Genomic DNA, 18,615 nt, shown 5'->3' with positions numbered 1-18,615 from the left:
TGACTGAATTGTGTGTAATGGAGACATCAGAATCACTGGAAGAGGTGGCTTTTGAGGGTTAGGCATCATCACAGGAAATGGAGCTATAGAATTATTTTCAACTTTTACTTCAGGAATGACAGCTTCCTGATTAAATCACTGGTTCAGTCACTGGTTCTACCGGGACAGTTCTGCTTGACCTTGGAGTAACACTGGAAAATAAAATCCTGCTCTAAAGTAGTTAAATGCCTCCATCTATGCCTAGGCACGCAGCTCTTCCCCAGTAGAATTCCAGGGATGTTTAGAAGTCTCAGGATAAAAGCTGGCAGTTAGTAGGAAAGACAAATAAACACAAGCAGACTCTAATAAACACCCTGTGAAAATGAGATGCTTAGCTTGCTCAGGCATTTTTGAATAACACAGCAGGTGATGATCTGCATCTTCCCAAGCTTTAATAACAAAACAGAACAAAAGAAAACAATGTAGCTGGTTCTGTCTCCCTTTTCGCTGCTCACTTTAATAGTACTCCCCTAACACACTGAGGTTCAATTTCTGTAAACTCACTGCTAGCTGTATATTCAGCCTGGAACAATATGAACAAGCCCCTACATAATTATGAAATAGACCAAGGCTTTAGAGCCGACCCAGCTGCCGAATGTCTTGCATTTATGATAAATGCACAGGAGAGGGAGCTGTAGGACCAGACTGATTTTTCACTAAAGGCACTTCAGCAAAGTCAGACTCCACACGTTGGCTTAAAGGATGATATAAATAACGAGAAAATAGCTTGAGCTTCAATGGCAGACGTGTTTTTAAAATGTTTCTAAATAGTTTTGTGCTATATGTAGCCAAGACATGTGGCCATCGAGATCAATGGATGCTCTTAAGCTTACCCATAATTTCCAGCTTCAGAAATATATCTTACAAAAATTGTTGACTACTTTGTGGGACATTAACACCTTCTAGGATTACAGATCAGTGTGACATAAGTGTTTCTGTGTGCAGAATGGGCAGACAAGTGGAAAACAGGTTTCTGGAGCTGTTGAGTTCAGCTATCTAGAAAGATGGGAATTTGAAAGGAATTGGGAAAATTTTATATCCATCTACACAGAAATAGTGTTTAGAAAAGAAGAACTGCTCTATCTTGATATTTCTGTTTTTGTCAGGTTATTTTGTATACAAGGTCCAGTACAGACTGCTTCTCTTTAGTCTTTTTAAAACTTCATTTGCAAATACTCTAGCAGTATTGACTTCATCCCCATTGTGACTTTTTTTAACCTGAAGTGATTACAGCTGTTTAAACATCTTACATGGCACCACGGGATGTCTTTCTAAAAGACATTCTGAAAGCTGGGCCAAGAAGATAGCTTCAGTGGTTTTAAGTGTGGAGATCTATCACAAGTGCTCCTTCAAGTATAAAATAGATAGTAAAATAAAGCTCCCAGCAACACTTACCAGGAGTACTTACCTTGACTTTATGAATAAATTGGACTGTTCTCAAAAACAACAATACATGTACTAATTTTTGCTTCCTGCTGTCTTATTTAGAAGCTGTTTCTTTCCTTCAACTGAGCATTCAGAGGCTGTCTTCCTGAGTACCCAACTTAGAGATTCTAATGCAAACTTGGTATCACATTTCAGGTGCCTCTGGTGCCATTGATAACACTATCTCCCAGACATCTTCTGCCAGTATTTGTGATGAGTTTATGATCACAGAAAGTGTCTGTAGAACTGCAGAATGTAGAAATATCAACATTTTTTTTCCACAGATAACTGACTCCGTGGATTTGTATTTTTTGCACATTTTATCACCTTTGTGCTTAGGAGAAGCCTTGCTTTTGGTTGAAGGTCTTTGCCAACAACCAGTTCAAGGAAGTGTTTTGTATTTTTTCTATCTCACAATGAGTATTTGAGATTTTATTTATTAATCTATTTATTTTTTTTTTGCTTTTTTTAGCTCTGTAAATGCATGGACTAGATGAGGCTAAGTGATCACAGAGGATGGTTAAAAGAATCAAACACAGCACAAGGCAGTGAAGCACACAGACTTCTTATTAAACTTTGACATATTCTGGACATAACTGAGGACACGGGAGCTGTTGAAAGCTGTGACGTGCCTTGTTTATGTCATATTAAATTAGTTTAGTTCCTCTTTGTCTGCAGTCCTCACTTTGCAAAATGATGTTCCCTATTCTCAATTTTCATAAGGTCCCAGCCATAAAGCCCTGGTATAACATGTGCACAAAAGATGTTTGCAGAAAAAAATTAAGTAGCCTTACAGTATCCAAAAGCTGTGCTGAGATGTCTCACTTGCATTCTCCTGGCACGTCATCTGTGAGATCCCCAGCAGATACAAGCAGGATAAGTGAGGTATGATCTCTGTGTTACACCAGCTGATAGAACTAAAGAAAACAAGCAAGCTTTCAGGCCCCAAAGCCCTTCTTTCAGCCTCAGGAAGAAGTGTCTGATTCAGAGCAAAGAAAGGCATGTGTGCCCCACACAGAGGCTTCTTCTGTGCCCCTGAGGAAGGGTTTGTGTGAGCAAGGCCGCTGCACTGCGGCTGTGCTCCAGCCTTGACTGGCAGCCTTGCTGCTGTGTCTGTCCATCAGGCTAACAAAAGGTATTCTTTCTTCTTCAAAAAATCCCTTGGTCTATATTCCTAGACTATCACAAATACAATGTTGCCATTTGTAGTAAATAACACCCTGAATCATTCCACTAACAGGGACCGATTTGTTCTCTGCCTGGGTAGTGTTTTGTCTTTCACTGAATTTAAATAACCCTGTCCGTATTTTTCATGTCTGCATCAAATGGAGCATCATAGGACAGTGAAAGCTTCCCTTTGGAAGCTTTGATTGTGCAGGGTTTGCTTTCCTTCCTCCTCCAAGTAGCAGTTGCTGAAAATTTCAAAACCTTCAGTGTGTTCACAGAATTGTTGCATGAAGGAGAGCAGGAAAGAAGAAAGGCAGGAAGGAAGGAACAGTAAGCACTGCCCTAGCCACGCTCATGTTTTATTCTCTATAATGCTTGCTGTAGAACAGCCCATGTAGCCCATCGTGCTCTTTGCCAAAATCAGCCATAAAAGATTGTTCAGGGAAAAGAAAGAACAGGAAAAGCATGTGCAATACACACCCCTGATACAGTTCCAGCCTTCAGTTATTTACAGCTCAGGGAGCTTCAGCATTAGATATATCTTCCCTGAATTTATTATCTCCTCAAAAAAACTTGTTGCAGCTTCCCTTTTCACACCTACTACTTTTGATGCAGTTAGGTTCACACATGGCAGTAGGACTTTACATGTACATACACTGCGTTTCATCTGCCATTTTGCCTCCATGTGAAACAGTATGGTGAAGTCTTTCTGCATCCCACCGTAAGCCTCACTATCATAAACAACTTAGGGCCATTGAATGATTGAACTATGCCCATCTATGAATATGTTGAACAATACAGGACCTTGTTGGTGAAGTCATCTTACCTGCAAAGACTGACCATTTCTTCCAGTTCTGCTTCTTGTTCTTATCAAGCTGTTTGTTGTTGTTGTTTTCTATGGCAGCTATGCAGTTATTGTATTTTACATGTTTGATCTTCTAAACCAGAATTTATATGGCAGTCAAGGTCAAAGATGACAAAGAGCATATTGAAAAGTTTGATATGATCTCCTTTATTTAGGTTGTTTCTGACAGTGTTTTCAATGCTAACTTTTGCAATTTACAACTGCATCTAGATACCCAGTGCCAGGAAAATAAACAAACAAATAAATAAATAAAATTCCAAGAAACATTCTAGCTAGATCATCAGGAAAAGAAAAATAAAAAATTGAGAGGTCCCAGACCTCCACTTCTATGTTGGTCTGTAAGTCCAATGGGCTTATGGAGTGACAGAAGTCCAAGTCCACTGAAGGACCCACAAAGCAACACAGCCTGAGTGGCATGTATCTGCACTTTGGCATTGCTGCCACTTGTATGCATGCTGAGTCTCCTTGCTCCCTGTGAGCAGCAGAAGAGTTTCACTTTGTTGGCAGAGACAATATGCTCTTCGCAGCAAGGATTGGCAATGGGCAGTGTCAGAATATGCTTTCACCATGATGCCCCAGCAGAGACGCGCTTGGATGGTGCTCTTGCAGAGACTGTTCAAAAGAAAACTGAGTTTATCAGAGCTTACATCAGCCAGCCACCTCAACAGGACGCCAGCCCTGCTCTAAGACCAGAAGTACAGATGCTCAGACAAAGACAAGTCTGACAGCCTTGCTTTTTATCCAGATACAAACTATTGCACCATGCTGCCCAACTCCACTGTAACCAGTGGAAAGAGCTACTTACTTCCATATACTTTCTCTTTTTCATTCTCACAGCCTCCTTGCATTTGCAGAGAGCCTGATCACTGAAAAGTCCTCTTCTTCTGAGCACAACCTTTCTACTAGCATTCCTAGTAGTGAAGGAGTTTTAGCAGGCAATCAGCCTCATTTTAGAAAGTGAGGACAGAGGCGAAGCAGACAACACAGAGGATTTTGGGGAACAACTTTTGGACTAACCTCTTTTTTGGCTCCATATACACTTCTGAGTGAAAGAGAGCTCTTGCCCTGGGATGTCTCCCAGACTGCCTCTCTCTAAATGATCTGTGTAACTGGAGACTTAGGATGCCTGCTGGGCAAGTGGAAAAGACCAAGCAGATCTTGATAGCCCTCCAAGGTAAAACTTCCTGGCTTCCATAGGGAACCCAGCAGTGCTGCTGGTGGCAGGTGAGTGGGCTAGGTGCCTCAGCACAACTCCCTGACTGGTTGGGAGTGGAGGCCTGGGGTCCCCTGCTGTTGAACAAGGCTAGGAAGTGCCAAGCTGGAACAGTTTTTGTGGGCATTGTCCATCTTTTGCTAAGCTGAAGGCCTGCTCTATTTTCTTTTTAAATGACCTCCTTTGGGCTACACAAAAAGTTGTTTTAAAAAACTGCTGCGCCTCCTGCGTGGCCCTGGGGCATGCAGCCTGCAGGAAGGCTCTTCTGTGCAGTGTGGGGACATTTTCTTCACGTCAGCCTCTGTGGGAGGAAAGAACAAAGCTATTTTGAGAACTGAACAGCAACAGCAGTTTTGCCAAAACTAGCGCACAGCATTTGTCTCCTGACTTGCTAGCCTCAGGAGAGGGTTCTTCCATCGCACATTCAAAGCATGTCTAGACCCAAGGGAAGTGTTCAGGCCTGCCTTCCTGGCACTACTAGATGGGCTCTGGGTGGGCCCCCTGGCAATAAAAGAGGGATCCCTCAAGTCTCCTGGCCCTCAAAGGGGTGGCCACACATGCAAAGCAAACACTCATGTGAAAGGGCAGATGGATCCTGAGGAGAACTTGTGAAGAATAAGAAGAATAATTTACAACAGCAATGAGGAGAGAATGGTACCAGTGGAAGAAGATCGGAACCACTTCAGTAGGTGTCACATTCAGCCACAGACTGACCATGGTATAGATGAGCATTTCCCTGTGCTGACAGGACCTTTGTGAACCAGGATGAGAGGGGTGCTTGATGGGAACAACTCTGTGAGTTCAGATGGATGTTTAATGTAGCATAACAATTGTGCCTAATGGTATACACCTACGTACATACAGCAGTTTGAGATTTACTGAGAGCAGTGACATTCCAAGTCTAGGCAAAACTTTAAGTTGCAAAACCACGGCATTTTCTTTGTTAAATTAAACAAACAAACAAACAAAAACCAAAACAGCACTGCTTATCAAAGTGAGTTGGGTGATGTACTCAGTGTCAGATTGATTTCTGTTTGATTCTGTTACTAATGAAAAAATGAATAACTCCTGCTCATAAACTCTTTTGGTGTGCTGAGATATCTATGGTTCTTTCTAAGCAATTTAACGATGAAGAAGTTTTAGCAATATATTATGTTGTTGTTTTTACTTTTTCCTTTATTTCTAGACTAAAAGAAGCTAAATTAAGACATTTCTACCTTGTAGTAAATAAAAATACAATTAAACCATGTTTTTCTTTCCAGTGCTGTAGTGATGAGTTAAAAAAATAGATATCTGAAACCAAGACAAGTGTTCGGTAAATAAATGATTAGGTAAAGTTGCCTGTTTGATTGGTCCCATAATTAAATACAGCAAGGTGGTAAACCTCCACCCTGGGCCCCTCTGCACCCAGCACCTGAGCAGCTGGAGCCTGCCATGGAGGACAGATTGCCCTGGAGGCTGACCACTCAAAGAAGGGAGATAAGGAATGACTGTGACAGGACCCAGATAAGAGAAACATTCAAGAAAATATACAGTTGAAGAATATGCTAAAGTTCCTTTGGAAGGAAAGGATTGAAGAATGTTTTTAAACCCAATTAGCTTCAATGAGAATTAAATATGTGATAAAAGGTAAGTGCATAATTTTGTGAATAAGAATTGCTTAATGACCCTTAAATCTACAGCTGTCTCATCAACATTATCTAGAGTGGAACCAAAAATTATTTCCAGTAATCTGAGACTAAACTACTTGAAAATTAAACTTCATTATGATAGTGGGACAATGATTCATCCAAGAAATTTACATTTCCTTCTCTTCCTGTCAGTCAAAACTGAACCTAAATCTTCACCCCAGACACAAAATACTCAAGGGTTTTTATTATAGCCAGTTTTTATTACCTGATTTGTAGTTTTTACTTTCTTGTTAAAGCTAGATACATTATCTAATAACTTTCTTTACTTGGATAAAGACTTCATAAAATTCTCTTAAAAATTGATGATCTCATAAAATTGTAGTCAAACATGTCAAAACTATTTTTCGTAGCTTAACTGAGCAAACATATACAAGAAAATCTATGTAGCCTTAAAATACCAGCAGCATGTGTTCCCACCTCTCATCACCACTACACATTGCATACCCTGCAACAGTCTCACCCACCAGGGTAGGGGTCAGCATGGATGCTGCTGTCCCACTGCATGGCAGAGCATGCTGAGGGTCAACAATGGGGCCGGTGGCCACACAGACAGCACCGAGAGGTAGGCAACAGCAGAGCCATGGGTCCATGTCCCAGAGGCATGTGCAAAACACCCAGAATCACCATCTCAGTAGTTAAGGTTCTGCATTTATGAGCAGCATTAGCCAACCTTTTTATACTGCTGGCTTCTTTCTCAGTCTGATCTCTTCAGGGTGTTCCCTATTCCCTACACACTTGTCAAAAGTAAATTCCAAGGAGAAAAAAACAGTGATCTTATAATTTCTGACAACTTGACATTACATAATTATTCTGGGTTTTCATTCCTTTATAATTGCAAGGTAGGACTGGAACTGCAGCTCTTATTATTTTTTTTTTTTTTCAATTGCCTCCTCATTCTCTAAGCTTCATTCATTTTCTGCAATACAGAGATTTATTAATGATAATAATAACAAAAAAAAATTTGCGACATAAAATTTAAATGTATTCTTTCAGAGTTTTTTAATACAATAAGAAAAACATTTACCATTTCTTCTCTTTCCCTTTATATTCCACTTTTACCTCTCTTGATATTCCACATTCCAGCGAGGAGAGGAGTAAAGAAAGAGATGCCCTATAGAATTCAATAGCATTTTTGGCCCTTCCTAGCCCCAAAAATAGAAAAAAGCTTTTCTATTTTGAAGGAGAAAAAATAATATTCCTCTAGAAATATTAATCACATTCCACAGGTTTTTCTTCCATGGGATTGTAGACCTTTACACTTCAGAACTTCCACGTTGTCATCCCGTAAGATCCTTCTGGTAGTTCTTACCTTAAACACCAGATGTCAGATTTTCTGCCAGAACATCTTTAAACAGGTCAAAAACAGTTTTGGCACTGGATAAACTTTAGTGCTATTGGAAAGAAGAAATACACAGGGGGAAAAAAAAAAGGAAATGTTTGTACAATCTCTTTGACATGAAAAAGTTTTGACCATTAACTCATACTAATACAAACTTTAATCTAAGTAATACTAGTTCATACTAATATTTCTAAATTACTACCATGCTGGAGATGTCAGCATGGAAATTGGGTCTGCCTCTTTATATTCCGAGACTTGCAATGGGCTGGACACCTGTCATCATTTGACTGTGATAAATTGTATTTAAACCCTGGAGATATGCTGTATCCCTTCTGACCTTCCAAAAGACTGTACAAACAAGAAATACAGACCAAAACACATATGTAGAATTAAGGCTATGGAAGAACTCATAAAAAGTTGCAGTTTAGATTAAAACTGAGCTCCTAAATAGGAGCAGGGAGTTTTAAAAATAGGCTATTTTGTATTGTACCAAAGCAGAACTGGTTCTGAGGCATGAGGTGAAATACTGACCTGAATGTTCCCAGATCTTGAAGCTAGTAATGCACAGTACTGTGCATCAAAACTAATGCACAACAGAGGATTGCTTTTGTTTTAAATAGTATGTTCTCTAATCAGATCCAGTTCTAAACATACGCTACCTGACCAGCTGGAAGACCTAGTTAGAAGGAACACGATGCTTGTTCAAAAAAGCAGAATGAAACTGACATGTGCTGTGCTTTCTTAGCAAAGATTTTGTAGCTTTTACTGAATTCAATATAGTAGCTTTTTTTTTTTAAATTGCTTTTTTTTTTTAATAAGTTCCTAGTTGGTTGTACATAGGCTCCTGCTTTTATTACAGGTTTCCTTCTCAGTTAATGGTTGGATTTTGCTGATGGCTTTCTTTACTGACATGAAAGTAACCCCATCATTTAAGTATTCACTTGGTAGCTGAGGGAGAGCTCTCACACTGAGTTTCTATATATTGTTCATAATGTGATTTAGAAATGATTAACCTTAGTATTATATATGTAATAAACTTCCATAAAAACAAAGACTAAAGCTTTCTATGCTTCTGGTTTCCTCTAGGCTGTAGCCAAAGCTATTTGAATGCTTCAGGATTTGAAACTGTAACACCCTCCTGCTTGCAGTGAAGGCTTTTCCCCACTCCAGAAAAGAACAGAATTAAAGAACTCACAGCGTGTTCTTACTTTGGCGCAGAGTTTAATGATGGCCAGTGGAGGAACAAGAAAATATGAGTACTACAAGTAAAATCTGCAAAGGAAAAAAATCCATAGCAGATAACAACATAATCACTTAAGAAATGGCAAAAGAGCAGGAAGGAGAATGTCCTGGAAATGTCCACTTTCAAAACTGGAGGAAGAAAATTAAGAAACAAAGAGATCTGTTCTGATAATGTCCCAGAAGTGGTGATTCAGGAAGTTAACCTGGTGAGGAGCGGAGGCAGGAGCTCTAAAAAAGAGTGACAGAGCAGGCAACCTCCTTGTTTTCCTCCTGAATCCTCTGCAACAGGATTTCCTTGTCACATCATGTGGAACCATGTAAATATGCCCCCTTTGGCTACGTGACAGGAATCATTTCCTTCACAGTGCTTGCAGGGACGGAAGGCAAAAAAAAAGAAAGAGAGAGAGAGGTCAGGAACTTGAGGATTTGTATTAGCAGATAGCACTTAGTCAGGAAAGGGATAAAGATTACAGGGGAAATGGTGCTATTGGTCTGTAATCCTTTTCTGTCACACATAGCTTTCATATTAATCATAACATTATCATAATGTGTATGTGGGGAAAAAAAAAGTAATCTCATCTGTTCTTCACATTCAATTTCTAATTGGTGCTTAATGTAAGGAATAAAGATTTCAAAATAAACCTACAGCAAGCTCATGAGCTGGAACCTTTTTGTGTCTGCAAATGTGAAAGTAAGTATGTTTCTGTCTAGGTTTTCAAATATTTCCATGCCTATTTACATGTCAAAAAAAAGAAATAAGGGAAAAGTGGCAAGGTTAATGGCATGATCTTAGCTGTGTACTCTCTGTTTCATGTATTTGAATACTGAATAACAGCTTAAATTATTGGTCTTGTTTTAACATTACTGCACATTGTTCCACTCAACCACAGAGAATTAAGATTGTATGATTACAGTGCCTTATCATTCTCTGAACTGGAAGTTCAGAGCATCCATTTTCAGCAGCCTAAGAAATCTGGAAGCAAGACAACAGCTGCACTGCAATCCTGTAAGTGCTGTAACCTCATTCACATGAACGCAGTTTTGCCAGGTTACAGGCTTAAGTTGTTCTGGTTTACTCCCAAATAGGAAAGGGAAAATACTGCTCCCATAGGAAAGCATCCAACATACCCACATTCACATTAGGAACTGCATTAGCATGGCACTCAGGAAAAAAGAAAGAAAAAGCAAGCAATACTTTGCCTGAAAGAGACAGGTAGGCTTCCTTAGTTGTCTGCTTGCAGAAAGCACCGTGATTCTTCCTGATAACACATTTTATTTGTGTCCTGAAGGAACCACAGATAAATGTTTTCACTACAAAATCAGTAGTACTTGGTAAATGCACTTCATTAGTACTGGCAGCATGAAGACTGCTTACAGCTGTTTCATGTATATACCGCTGAAACAGTAGTCTGCTCTCATCAGACCTTTCCAGATGTGAAAATTTTACCAAGTGATAAAAATTTGAAAGATAAATCTGATTGTAGTGTGTGGTTATGTTTCTTTTTTTCCCCACAGTTGTTCCCTACTCTTTACATTTGTGGTCTGTTTTACTGGTAGATTGAATCACTCTAAGCAGTGGGTGAGGTCGCACTAAACCAAACAATCATAAGTAATAATAATATCTTCTGATCTAATTGAAACTGTAATAATATTTATTTATTTTTTTATATAAAATATCTCTGTTGGTGAAAAATTGAAATTTTTGGAGTGGGTAAGAATAAAGGTGAGAATTTTCTCCAAGTTTGTCTGAGATTAAAAGTTATAGCAATACCTTTTATCCTGGTGCTCTGGGGCTACGTCAAGAGAGCTGCAGAGCTTGTCTCTCCACAAAGAGTTCCACGTAGCAAGAACCTATCTTGACTGGCAATGCTTATTGACTTCCCAGCAGATAGCCGAATGAGTAACTTGTTGGAAAAGCTGTTGTGACAGGTTGGCATTTTTGAGATGTTTTGATGGTGCTGATAAGCAATACCAGATCCACCAAACAAATAGCAGGGCTTTCACTGCAGCCTGGGCTTGCTGGCAGCCTCAAATTCCACCAAGAGCCTCAGAACTTTGTTTTCTGTTCAGACTATATGTTGAAGTGTTACATTTTTCCCCACATACACTTTGCTAGGACAAGAGGTTTACTGATGCCCTTTTATTACCCCAGGGACTGTTTTGTCATCTCCTGCTCTTTTCTTTTTATAACTCTGTCCAGGACTTATTGTGCAAACCAAGCAACTAACCTCATTGTTAGGGTGAGACATAATAACTTTGCACCTAAGCTATTAAGAAACCCAACTCCTCTGTGGAGAATACAAGCCATTTCCCACCTACATTTATCAAGTTTCTGGCTGAAGTTCTCTGTTTTGTAAAAAGCTTTCTATTGCAGACTGTAGATTGCCCTAGCTGCCCTGCACTTTTTAACATTATTACTTTCGGCTCATTCTAAAACACTCAATAAGAAGATTGGAGAATACTTTTAGGAACAGTTCTTTCAAGGTCACTGAGTACTACATGCAGAAAGACACGTGGTGCTGTTGCAGACTTATTGTTGGCATGCACACAAGCGCACGGCTGTTTTCAGCTGTATACAGTAATTCCTAAGGCAAAATCCACGTTTACTGACACCTTTTTTATTTATGATGTATGCAATGAAATCTTTAAGAATCAACCTTTAGCTTAAGCACTGGGCAGGGGGAAGGACACAGGAGGACAAAGAATGTCCCATGCAAACAAATGGTGCAGAGCAAAAATAGTGAAATTATCTTTCAAGGAATTTGCTTAACAGATTCTTTGTTGATTGTGGTGTCTTTGCAGCTGTTCAGAGATGAGTACATTGTACTTCACAGACTGGAAATGTACTGCTGTAAGTGAGCTGCTAATTTTGGTCAAGGCAATGAGCTACCTGTTCCCACTATTGATGCTCCTCACTTCCTCCTACCCTACACCATCGGCAAACTATCTATAGAATAATCAATATAACATATAGAATAATCAATACATCACTGCTTTAATTATTCAGGACTGCAATTCAGCCACCTTTTTTTCCATCCAAAAGTGAAGATTTTCCGAGTGTGCCACCTCTACAGTGAAGATATCCAATACAGCCTGAGAAACACAGGGGATGCTCAGGCTTACCTTGCAAATTAGTGACAAAGACTTAGAAAGAACCTTTGTTTTGACCAGTGATGGTATAAATAAGGTATTCTCTTACTCTGTAGAATGACTTACTGAGGGTAAACAGACATTTCTCCTCGTGGCAGTAATAAAAATAACCCTGCAGAAAGAACATACAGCATTTTCCCCTGCTGGTGAACTAGATTTTATTCTGGCTTTTCTTTTCTTGGCAGAATTGTTGCATATGTTCTACCAAATATTTGCTTTGGTACACTAGGAAAAAATCTTACTTGAAATCTGGACACGTAGCTATTATCTGAGTAAGGGAAAATGCCTGTATTCCTGTTCTCTTACACAAAGAGAGCATGCTGTTAGAGGTGAGTGACGCTCCTGCTGCTAGCTCTTGCATGTAGAACTCTCACAGCACACACTGCTCAGCAGAAATTACAGCCCCACAGAAACTCTCATGGACATGCTTTACCACAGGAAAATAAGCAGAGCTGCAATAGCATCCAAACATACGCAGTTTTACTTTTAACTACACAATATGCTATTAATTAGCTAATTCCTTGCACCACACTTGATTTTGAAACTGCAGCTTTCTCTGTGCCATGCAACACCTACAGCCTGCACCCAAGCCCAGGGGATGTCCCCGGTCCAGGGGCACCTCAGCTGCACACACAGCTGATAGTCTGGATAACTGAGACAGGCAAAGGGCAAAAGGGGAAAAGACAGATGAGTATCATGTCCAAGGCTGCAGAGCTGGCCACTCACTTGGCGGCAATTAAAGGGGAGGCCCCAGCTCCTGCTGCTGCAGGTCTCAGCAGAACACATGGCCATCCCATGCTCCAGCCCTTCCAGCTGTGCTGGTGTCACTCCACAGAATGGAGTGAGTTCTTATTGATAACAGCAGGTTTTCACAGTCATAGAATCATTCTGGTTGGAAAAGACCACTAAATCATCTAGTCCAAATATAAACCCATCCCCACCATGCGCAACAACCATGTCCCTAATTGGTACAAGTTTCTTGAACACCTCCAGAGACGGTGACTCCACTGCCTCCCTGGGCAGCCTGTGCCAATGCAGCATCACTCCTTCCAAGATGTATTTCTTTCTCATACCCAACCTGAACTTCCCATGGCACAACTTGAGGCCATTAGCTCTTGTCCTATCATTACTAATCTCATCCTATCATTGAGTTACATGCAGAAGCTCAAGAAAACATTCAAAGCCATTCTGAAATTTGGTTTTAAGATGCACACTCAAGAATAGCTGCTTTGAAAAGATCCATGTTAGCTCACTGCCTGAGAAGGTTAATTACTTAATTTGATTAGTTTCTGAAGTTGTTTTAAATTATTATCATTGTAAAAATAAACAAACAAAAACCAAGTAGAACATGATAAAAGCATAATTTGATAATTCTGTAATGCAGGCAGACAATTGTTTTAATGAATGTACAACTGCTTTTTGAGCCTGAAGCTAAGAATGAAAAGGTAGCAATTTGCGCATCAGATATTTCTGAAAACAAAGCTGCCAAGTGTTTAACAAAACATTGTGTTTCTGTGTTGTTCTGCATAGTTAATTAAGCAACAATAGTTATGACATGTATTTGTCCTTCAATGTAATTTGCTGCTGTCAGGTAATTCTGAGGAGAGTTACTGCCTCAGAAATAACTTCACAAGCACATTAATAAAAATAATGCAGTAATGTAGGTTTCTTTCCTTGGGAGACTCCAAAAATGCTGATGCATATTGGAATGCTCTCATGCCTGTATTGCTGCTGACGGTGGTAAATAATCTCAGCTTCCTCAAGAAAGTTTGTGCCGCATCCAGGCTGTGCATCAAGGCACTTCACTTCAGATTAGCATGTTGAAGGACAGGTTGGACGGGGCACTGGGCACCTGATCTAGTGGATGGAGACTGATGGAGTTTAAGATCCCTTACAACCTAAGCCGTTCTGTGAGTATATGATTGTATGAAATAACATGGTCATTGTCTGCCATTGAGTTTTAATGAAGAAAATTGGTGACTGTTGGATACATAGATTATCATTTTGCGTAGGCACGACTCTGGCACCAAAGGGGGATAAGCCCACCTGGAGAAGCAATTCATACTCATGTGATTCCCAGCACAGTCTTCCTGTTTTAACTTCAAGGACTTAAAACTATATCCTTCTGCTCTACAAAAAGTTTGCCACCTACGTACCATGCTTCACCCAAATGCTTCTTTGCATTTTGAGAAGATCAAAGTGATTCCCAGGTTAGAAAGCCAGATGATATCGGAGATGATAATGTGGTAAGGAAATAGAGGAGGAATAAGAGATTTGGGTGAGGAGGAGAAGGAAGGAGGAGCTGCCAATGAGTCTCAGTGTGAAACTAGATTCAGCAAGATCAAGCACAGAAACCCAGTAATGAGCCTTTCACAAAGCTTTAGGCTACACACAGAGCTCCATGGTATTTTTAGGAAGAGAAACGTGATAAGAAAGATATTAAAGCTTAGTGCTGCAGATAGAGGGCCAGAAAGCAAGCAACATCACTGGCTTAGAAGGATGATTTCAGAGACATGTGTAGAATTATAGCATTCCAAAATGAGAGCAGGGTAAAGAAAGATGGACAGAGGTTGTAGATGCCCTGTAAAAAATGACCTGGGTCACTGATAAAGGTCTGACTGGAAAGAGCTTTCAGCTTCAGAAAAGCATCTCCTGTCTCTAGTCCCGATGACCACAGACATCAAGTATGAGCTTAACAGAGATGAGGTCCAAAAGGTTTGATTTGTCTAGACAGCGCCTCCTTTGCTTGAAGCTTCAACATGCCAGTACATTTGTCTTATCATTTTGGTGATGTGTCAATGGCTATATTCTCCTCCTACAGGTTTCACATGAATGCACACACCAAAAGGTATTTGTTGGAATTCCTGGATAAACTTTTAAAATACACAGGGATATTTGGAGGTTGTTTCCATAGTGCTAGACGAAAACATGGTGCAGGCTGTTTTCAAACTACATTCTGCAACAATTAAACTGGGCACAGTCATTCTTCCTGATTTAATTAGGATGTTCCTAAGAAATTTCTCTAATGCATGCTATTTTCTATCCTACACCTTCTGTACAACATCCATGAATCTTTTACCTCAGAAGGTGAACAGAAGCCCAAGGAGATAACTCAGTGTTTTCCTTCTGTCTGAGGAAACAGGTCTCCCGTAAGGACTAAAGACAAGAACCTTCCATAGTACAACCCAAGGCCATCATCTCTTTCCTTATTTCTAGTAATTTGCTGGAATTCCTGGCCCTATTGTAACCCATCCATGCTCAGAGCTGCAGGGGGAGGGCAAACTTAAGGCGTTCTTTTCTCACTGGGAGGGCTCATTGAAGTTTTGCCATTACAACTGTGCTGTTGCCACAAGCTTTTGTCTCAGATGGTTACAGATATATATATATATATATTTATTTATTTTGTAAAAAAAAAGGTGAAATCAGCAAACCACTTCACAACTCCTGGAAACAGGACCATGCCCAGAGTGGAAATGGTACTGGTTGAATGCATTTTGGAGGATGTAAGGCTATTTATTGTATGGGGTGTGCATGTATACCACAGTGAGAACTACAAGTGCTGGAAGACAAAAGGTAAGAACCTGATTTATTTATTTATTTATTCATTTAAATAAATACAAGCATTCAGTTGAAGAGAATTCCCACAATATCCAGATCACTTTTACCATTGTAGGTAATGTGTGAAATACCTTAAAAAAATTGAACATGATAAAAGAGAATGTTAAAACAACAACAACAACAAGAAACAGTTCCTACACTCAGCAACCCATGGCTCTGCTGCCAGTTACTTACAGCTCTACATGGGAACAAATGTTCAGATTTCCTTAGAGGTTTTCAGAACAAGTCCAGAGGAATGAATGTTAATTACTCATCCTAATAATAATAATTATTATTATTATCTTTAGTAGAAGTAATTTTCATGAAGACTCAAGAACTGTAGTCCTGGGAAATTGAGCCCTCCTTTTTCATAATTAGGTTGCTCTGAAAATAATGCCTCCTAATGTTTTCCATGGAAAATCTAACAGCTACAAAGAGCACAGCAGTGCCATTTGGTAGAGCAAATTCTCAGCTACAAAATACTGTTTTGCAATACAGCCACTACCATTAGCTCTGCATTTTTGCCACTGATGAACAGGAGTCTGCACACTGTGCTCATAAAAGCTCATAAAAAATGTGGAGGTGACTCACTGTCAGTGTCACTGCTGAAATGCACCACCACTCTGCGCTCACACCCACTGTTTGGCCTCCATCAGTTTTCAGCAAGCATCACTGAGTGTCAGCGGTACCAATGTTCCCCTGTGAAGGAATTCAATAACATGCCTTAGCTTTTGTGTCAAACATGACAAAGCTCTTGCAGTTCAACAGCGTGGTAAGGAAAAGCCTTCACTCTGTGGGCTGGCTGACTTGGATCAGCTCTGTTACGCAAACCCTGGTGCGCCGCTCTCTCTCATACCTCCCACAGCACCTCACAGAATCACAGAATGACCCGGGTTGGAAGGGACCTCAAGGATCATGTAGTTCTAACCCCCCTGCCTGGCAGGGCCACCAAACATACACATTTACTAGATCAGGTTGCCCAGGGCCCCGTCCAACCTGGTCTTGAACACCTCCAAGGACGGGGCATCCACAACCTCCCTGGGCAGCCTGTTCCAGGGCCTAACCACTCTCCTAGTAAAGAACTTCCCCCTAACATCCAACCTAAATCTTCCCTCTTTCAACTTAAAACAATTTCCACGTGTCCTGCTATTGTCAGCCCTTTCGAAGAGTTTACTCCTCTCCTGGGAGTAAGTTCCCTTCAGGTATTGAAAGGCTGCAATGAGCCTGTCCTCATAAGGGAGGTGCTCCAGCCCCCTGATCATCTTCGTGGCAAGCTCAGTTGGTACCCGTACCGCACACATGGCCACAGCCCATCACCACACGCGCAGTGTTTACGCTTCAACCAGGGGCGGGACGGGGCGGTGCGTCACAGGGGACGGCGGAACGGGACGGGGCGGGGCAGGAGGCGCGGCCGGGCGCTGCCCCGCGGCTCAGGGCCGGCTGCCCGCGTCCTGCTCGCGGCATGGGGCTCGTGCTCCGGCCGGGAGCCCGCGGGCGGCGCTAAGCGGAGCGGCCCCGCCGCGTCCGCAGCCCCGGAGAGAAGAGGCCGAGCGCCCGCGGGCGGGCAGGCTGTCGCCGGGGCTGCGAGCGGCGGGGCTCGGGACCCGGAAGCAGAAGCGAGACCGGGAGGCGGCTGGATGGGAAGGAGCGGCGGCGGCGGGAGGCGATGGGAGAGCAGCAGAGCTCGTTGAGCGCCCCGCGGGACGCCGCCGCGCCGCCCAGCCCGGCCGGGGGCCCACGGGAGGACGGAACGGAGGAGACGCCGCCGCTGCGCGAGGCGGCCGGGCCGGGAGGGAGCGGGGAGCCGCCGCCCTCCGCCGGCTCCGAGCGACGAGGGGGCGGCGGGGACGCGGCGGGGGAGGACGAAGAGGAGGCGGCCGGGCTGGAGACGTCGGGCGTGGGGGAATCGGCGGAGGAGGAGCCGGAGGGGGGCGGCGGTCGGCGCCGCCCGGCTCGGCGGCACGTGTATTGCACCGTGTACTGCGTGGAGAACGACCGGCCGGGCCCCGGCTCCCCGCCCGGCCCTGGCAGCGCGCAGCCCCCGGCCCGGCGCGGGGTGGCGGCGGGCGGCGACCCGCTGTCTGCGGGCGGCAGCATCGAGGTGGTGGACTTGTACCTGCTGCCCGAACCCTTCTCCGGGCTGATCGGCGGCGACTTCGGGCCGCTGCTGGTGCTGAGCTGCCGCGTGTGCCTGGAGGAGAAGCCCGTCAAGCCCCTGTCCTGCTGCAAGAAGGCGGTGTGCGAGGAGTGCCTCAAGCGGTACCTCAGCTCCCAGGTACGGCCGGGCCCCGAAGGGATCGCTGATGATGTTGTACCCCTGAGCCCCCACGGTAGCAGCTGGCTCCGGGTCGGGGATCGGGCTGCCGTCCCGCAGCCCCTCTACGCGGGCTGGTGGCGGCCCTGCTGATCGCCCAGAGACGTGCTGCTGCGGTGTTTGTAGAGCGCTGGTGGCACGGCTGCTGTGTTGGGGCTCCGAGGTTAGCCTTGAGGAGACATAGTTACAGCAGTAAGAACTCTGGGGAGAAATTGAGCGACTTTTGCAAACTTAGAGCATCACAACGAACTTAAAGCTTTCTGCTTCTTTGCTGCTTTGTCAGTAAGGCTACAGTTTCGGAGGGAAATCAGGAGCTTGAAAGCTAACAAGCCTTGCTTAATGTTGCTGGTAACTGGTTTAGCATCACAAAGCACTTCTATGTTGCTCCTACCAGTGACGTAGGTGAGCCCCAAACACAAAGAGCCAGGGAGATGTCAGTTATGTGAGAATACCAAAACCAAGCAAAAACTCTTTGCTAACCACCCTTACTTAAGCATTCAGCAGAAGCATGGGAGACACGCTCAGCAGAGACGTGCTGGTGGGATGTATTTTTGCACCTGCTGGCCCTAGGAG

The 18,615-nt window shown here is 42.7% G+C and overlaps 1 protein-coding gene across 5 annotated transcripts in view; it reads left to right on the top strand.

Moving 5' to 3' along the window:
• The first annotated feature begins 17,141 nt into the window (after positions 1–17,141).
• Positions 17,142–18,615, top strand: part of RNF217 (ring finger protein 217) — a 49,398-nt gene continuing 47,924 nt past the window's right edge. For 3 of the 5 annotated variants that reach the window (XM_015858718.3, XM_015858720.3, XM_032443288.2), the window contains exon 1: positions 17,142–18,003. In XM_015858718.3, coding sequence (XP_015714204.2) covers positions 17,395–18,003 — 609 coding nt within the window. In that variant the 5' untranslated portion in view covers positions 17,142–17,394. The remainder of the gene's footprint in view (positions 18,004–18,615) is intronic. The other 2 variants (XM_015858721.3, XM_085541742.1) reach the window with 1 other exon arrangement.

This window comes from Coturnix japonica, chromosome 3 (assembly GCF_054131305.1).
Source record: "Coturnix japonica strain WE chromosome 3, WE-NBRP24, whole genome shotgun sequence".
Classification (NCBI taxonomy): domain Eukaryota; kingdom Metazoa; phylum Chordata; class Aves; order Galliformes; family Phasianidae; genus Coturnix; species Coturnix japonica.
The sequence above is the reverse complement of the archived record's forward strand: the minus strand, read 5'-3'. Positions and strand labels throughout refer to the sequence as shown.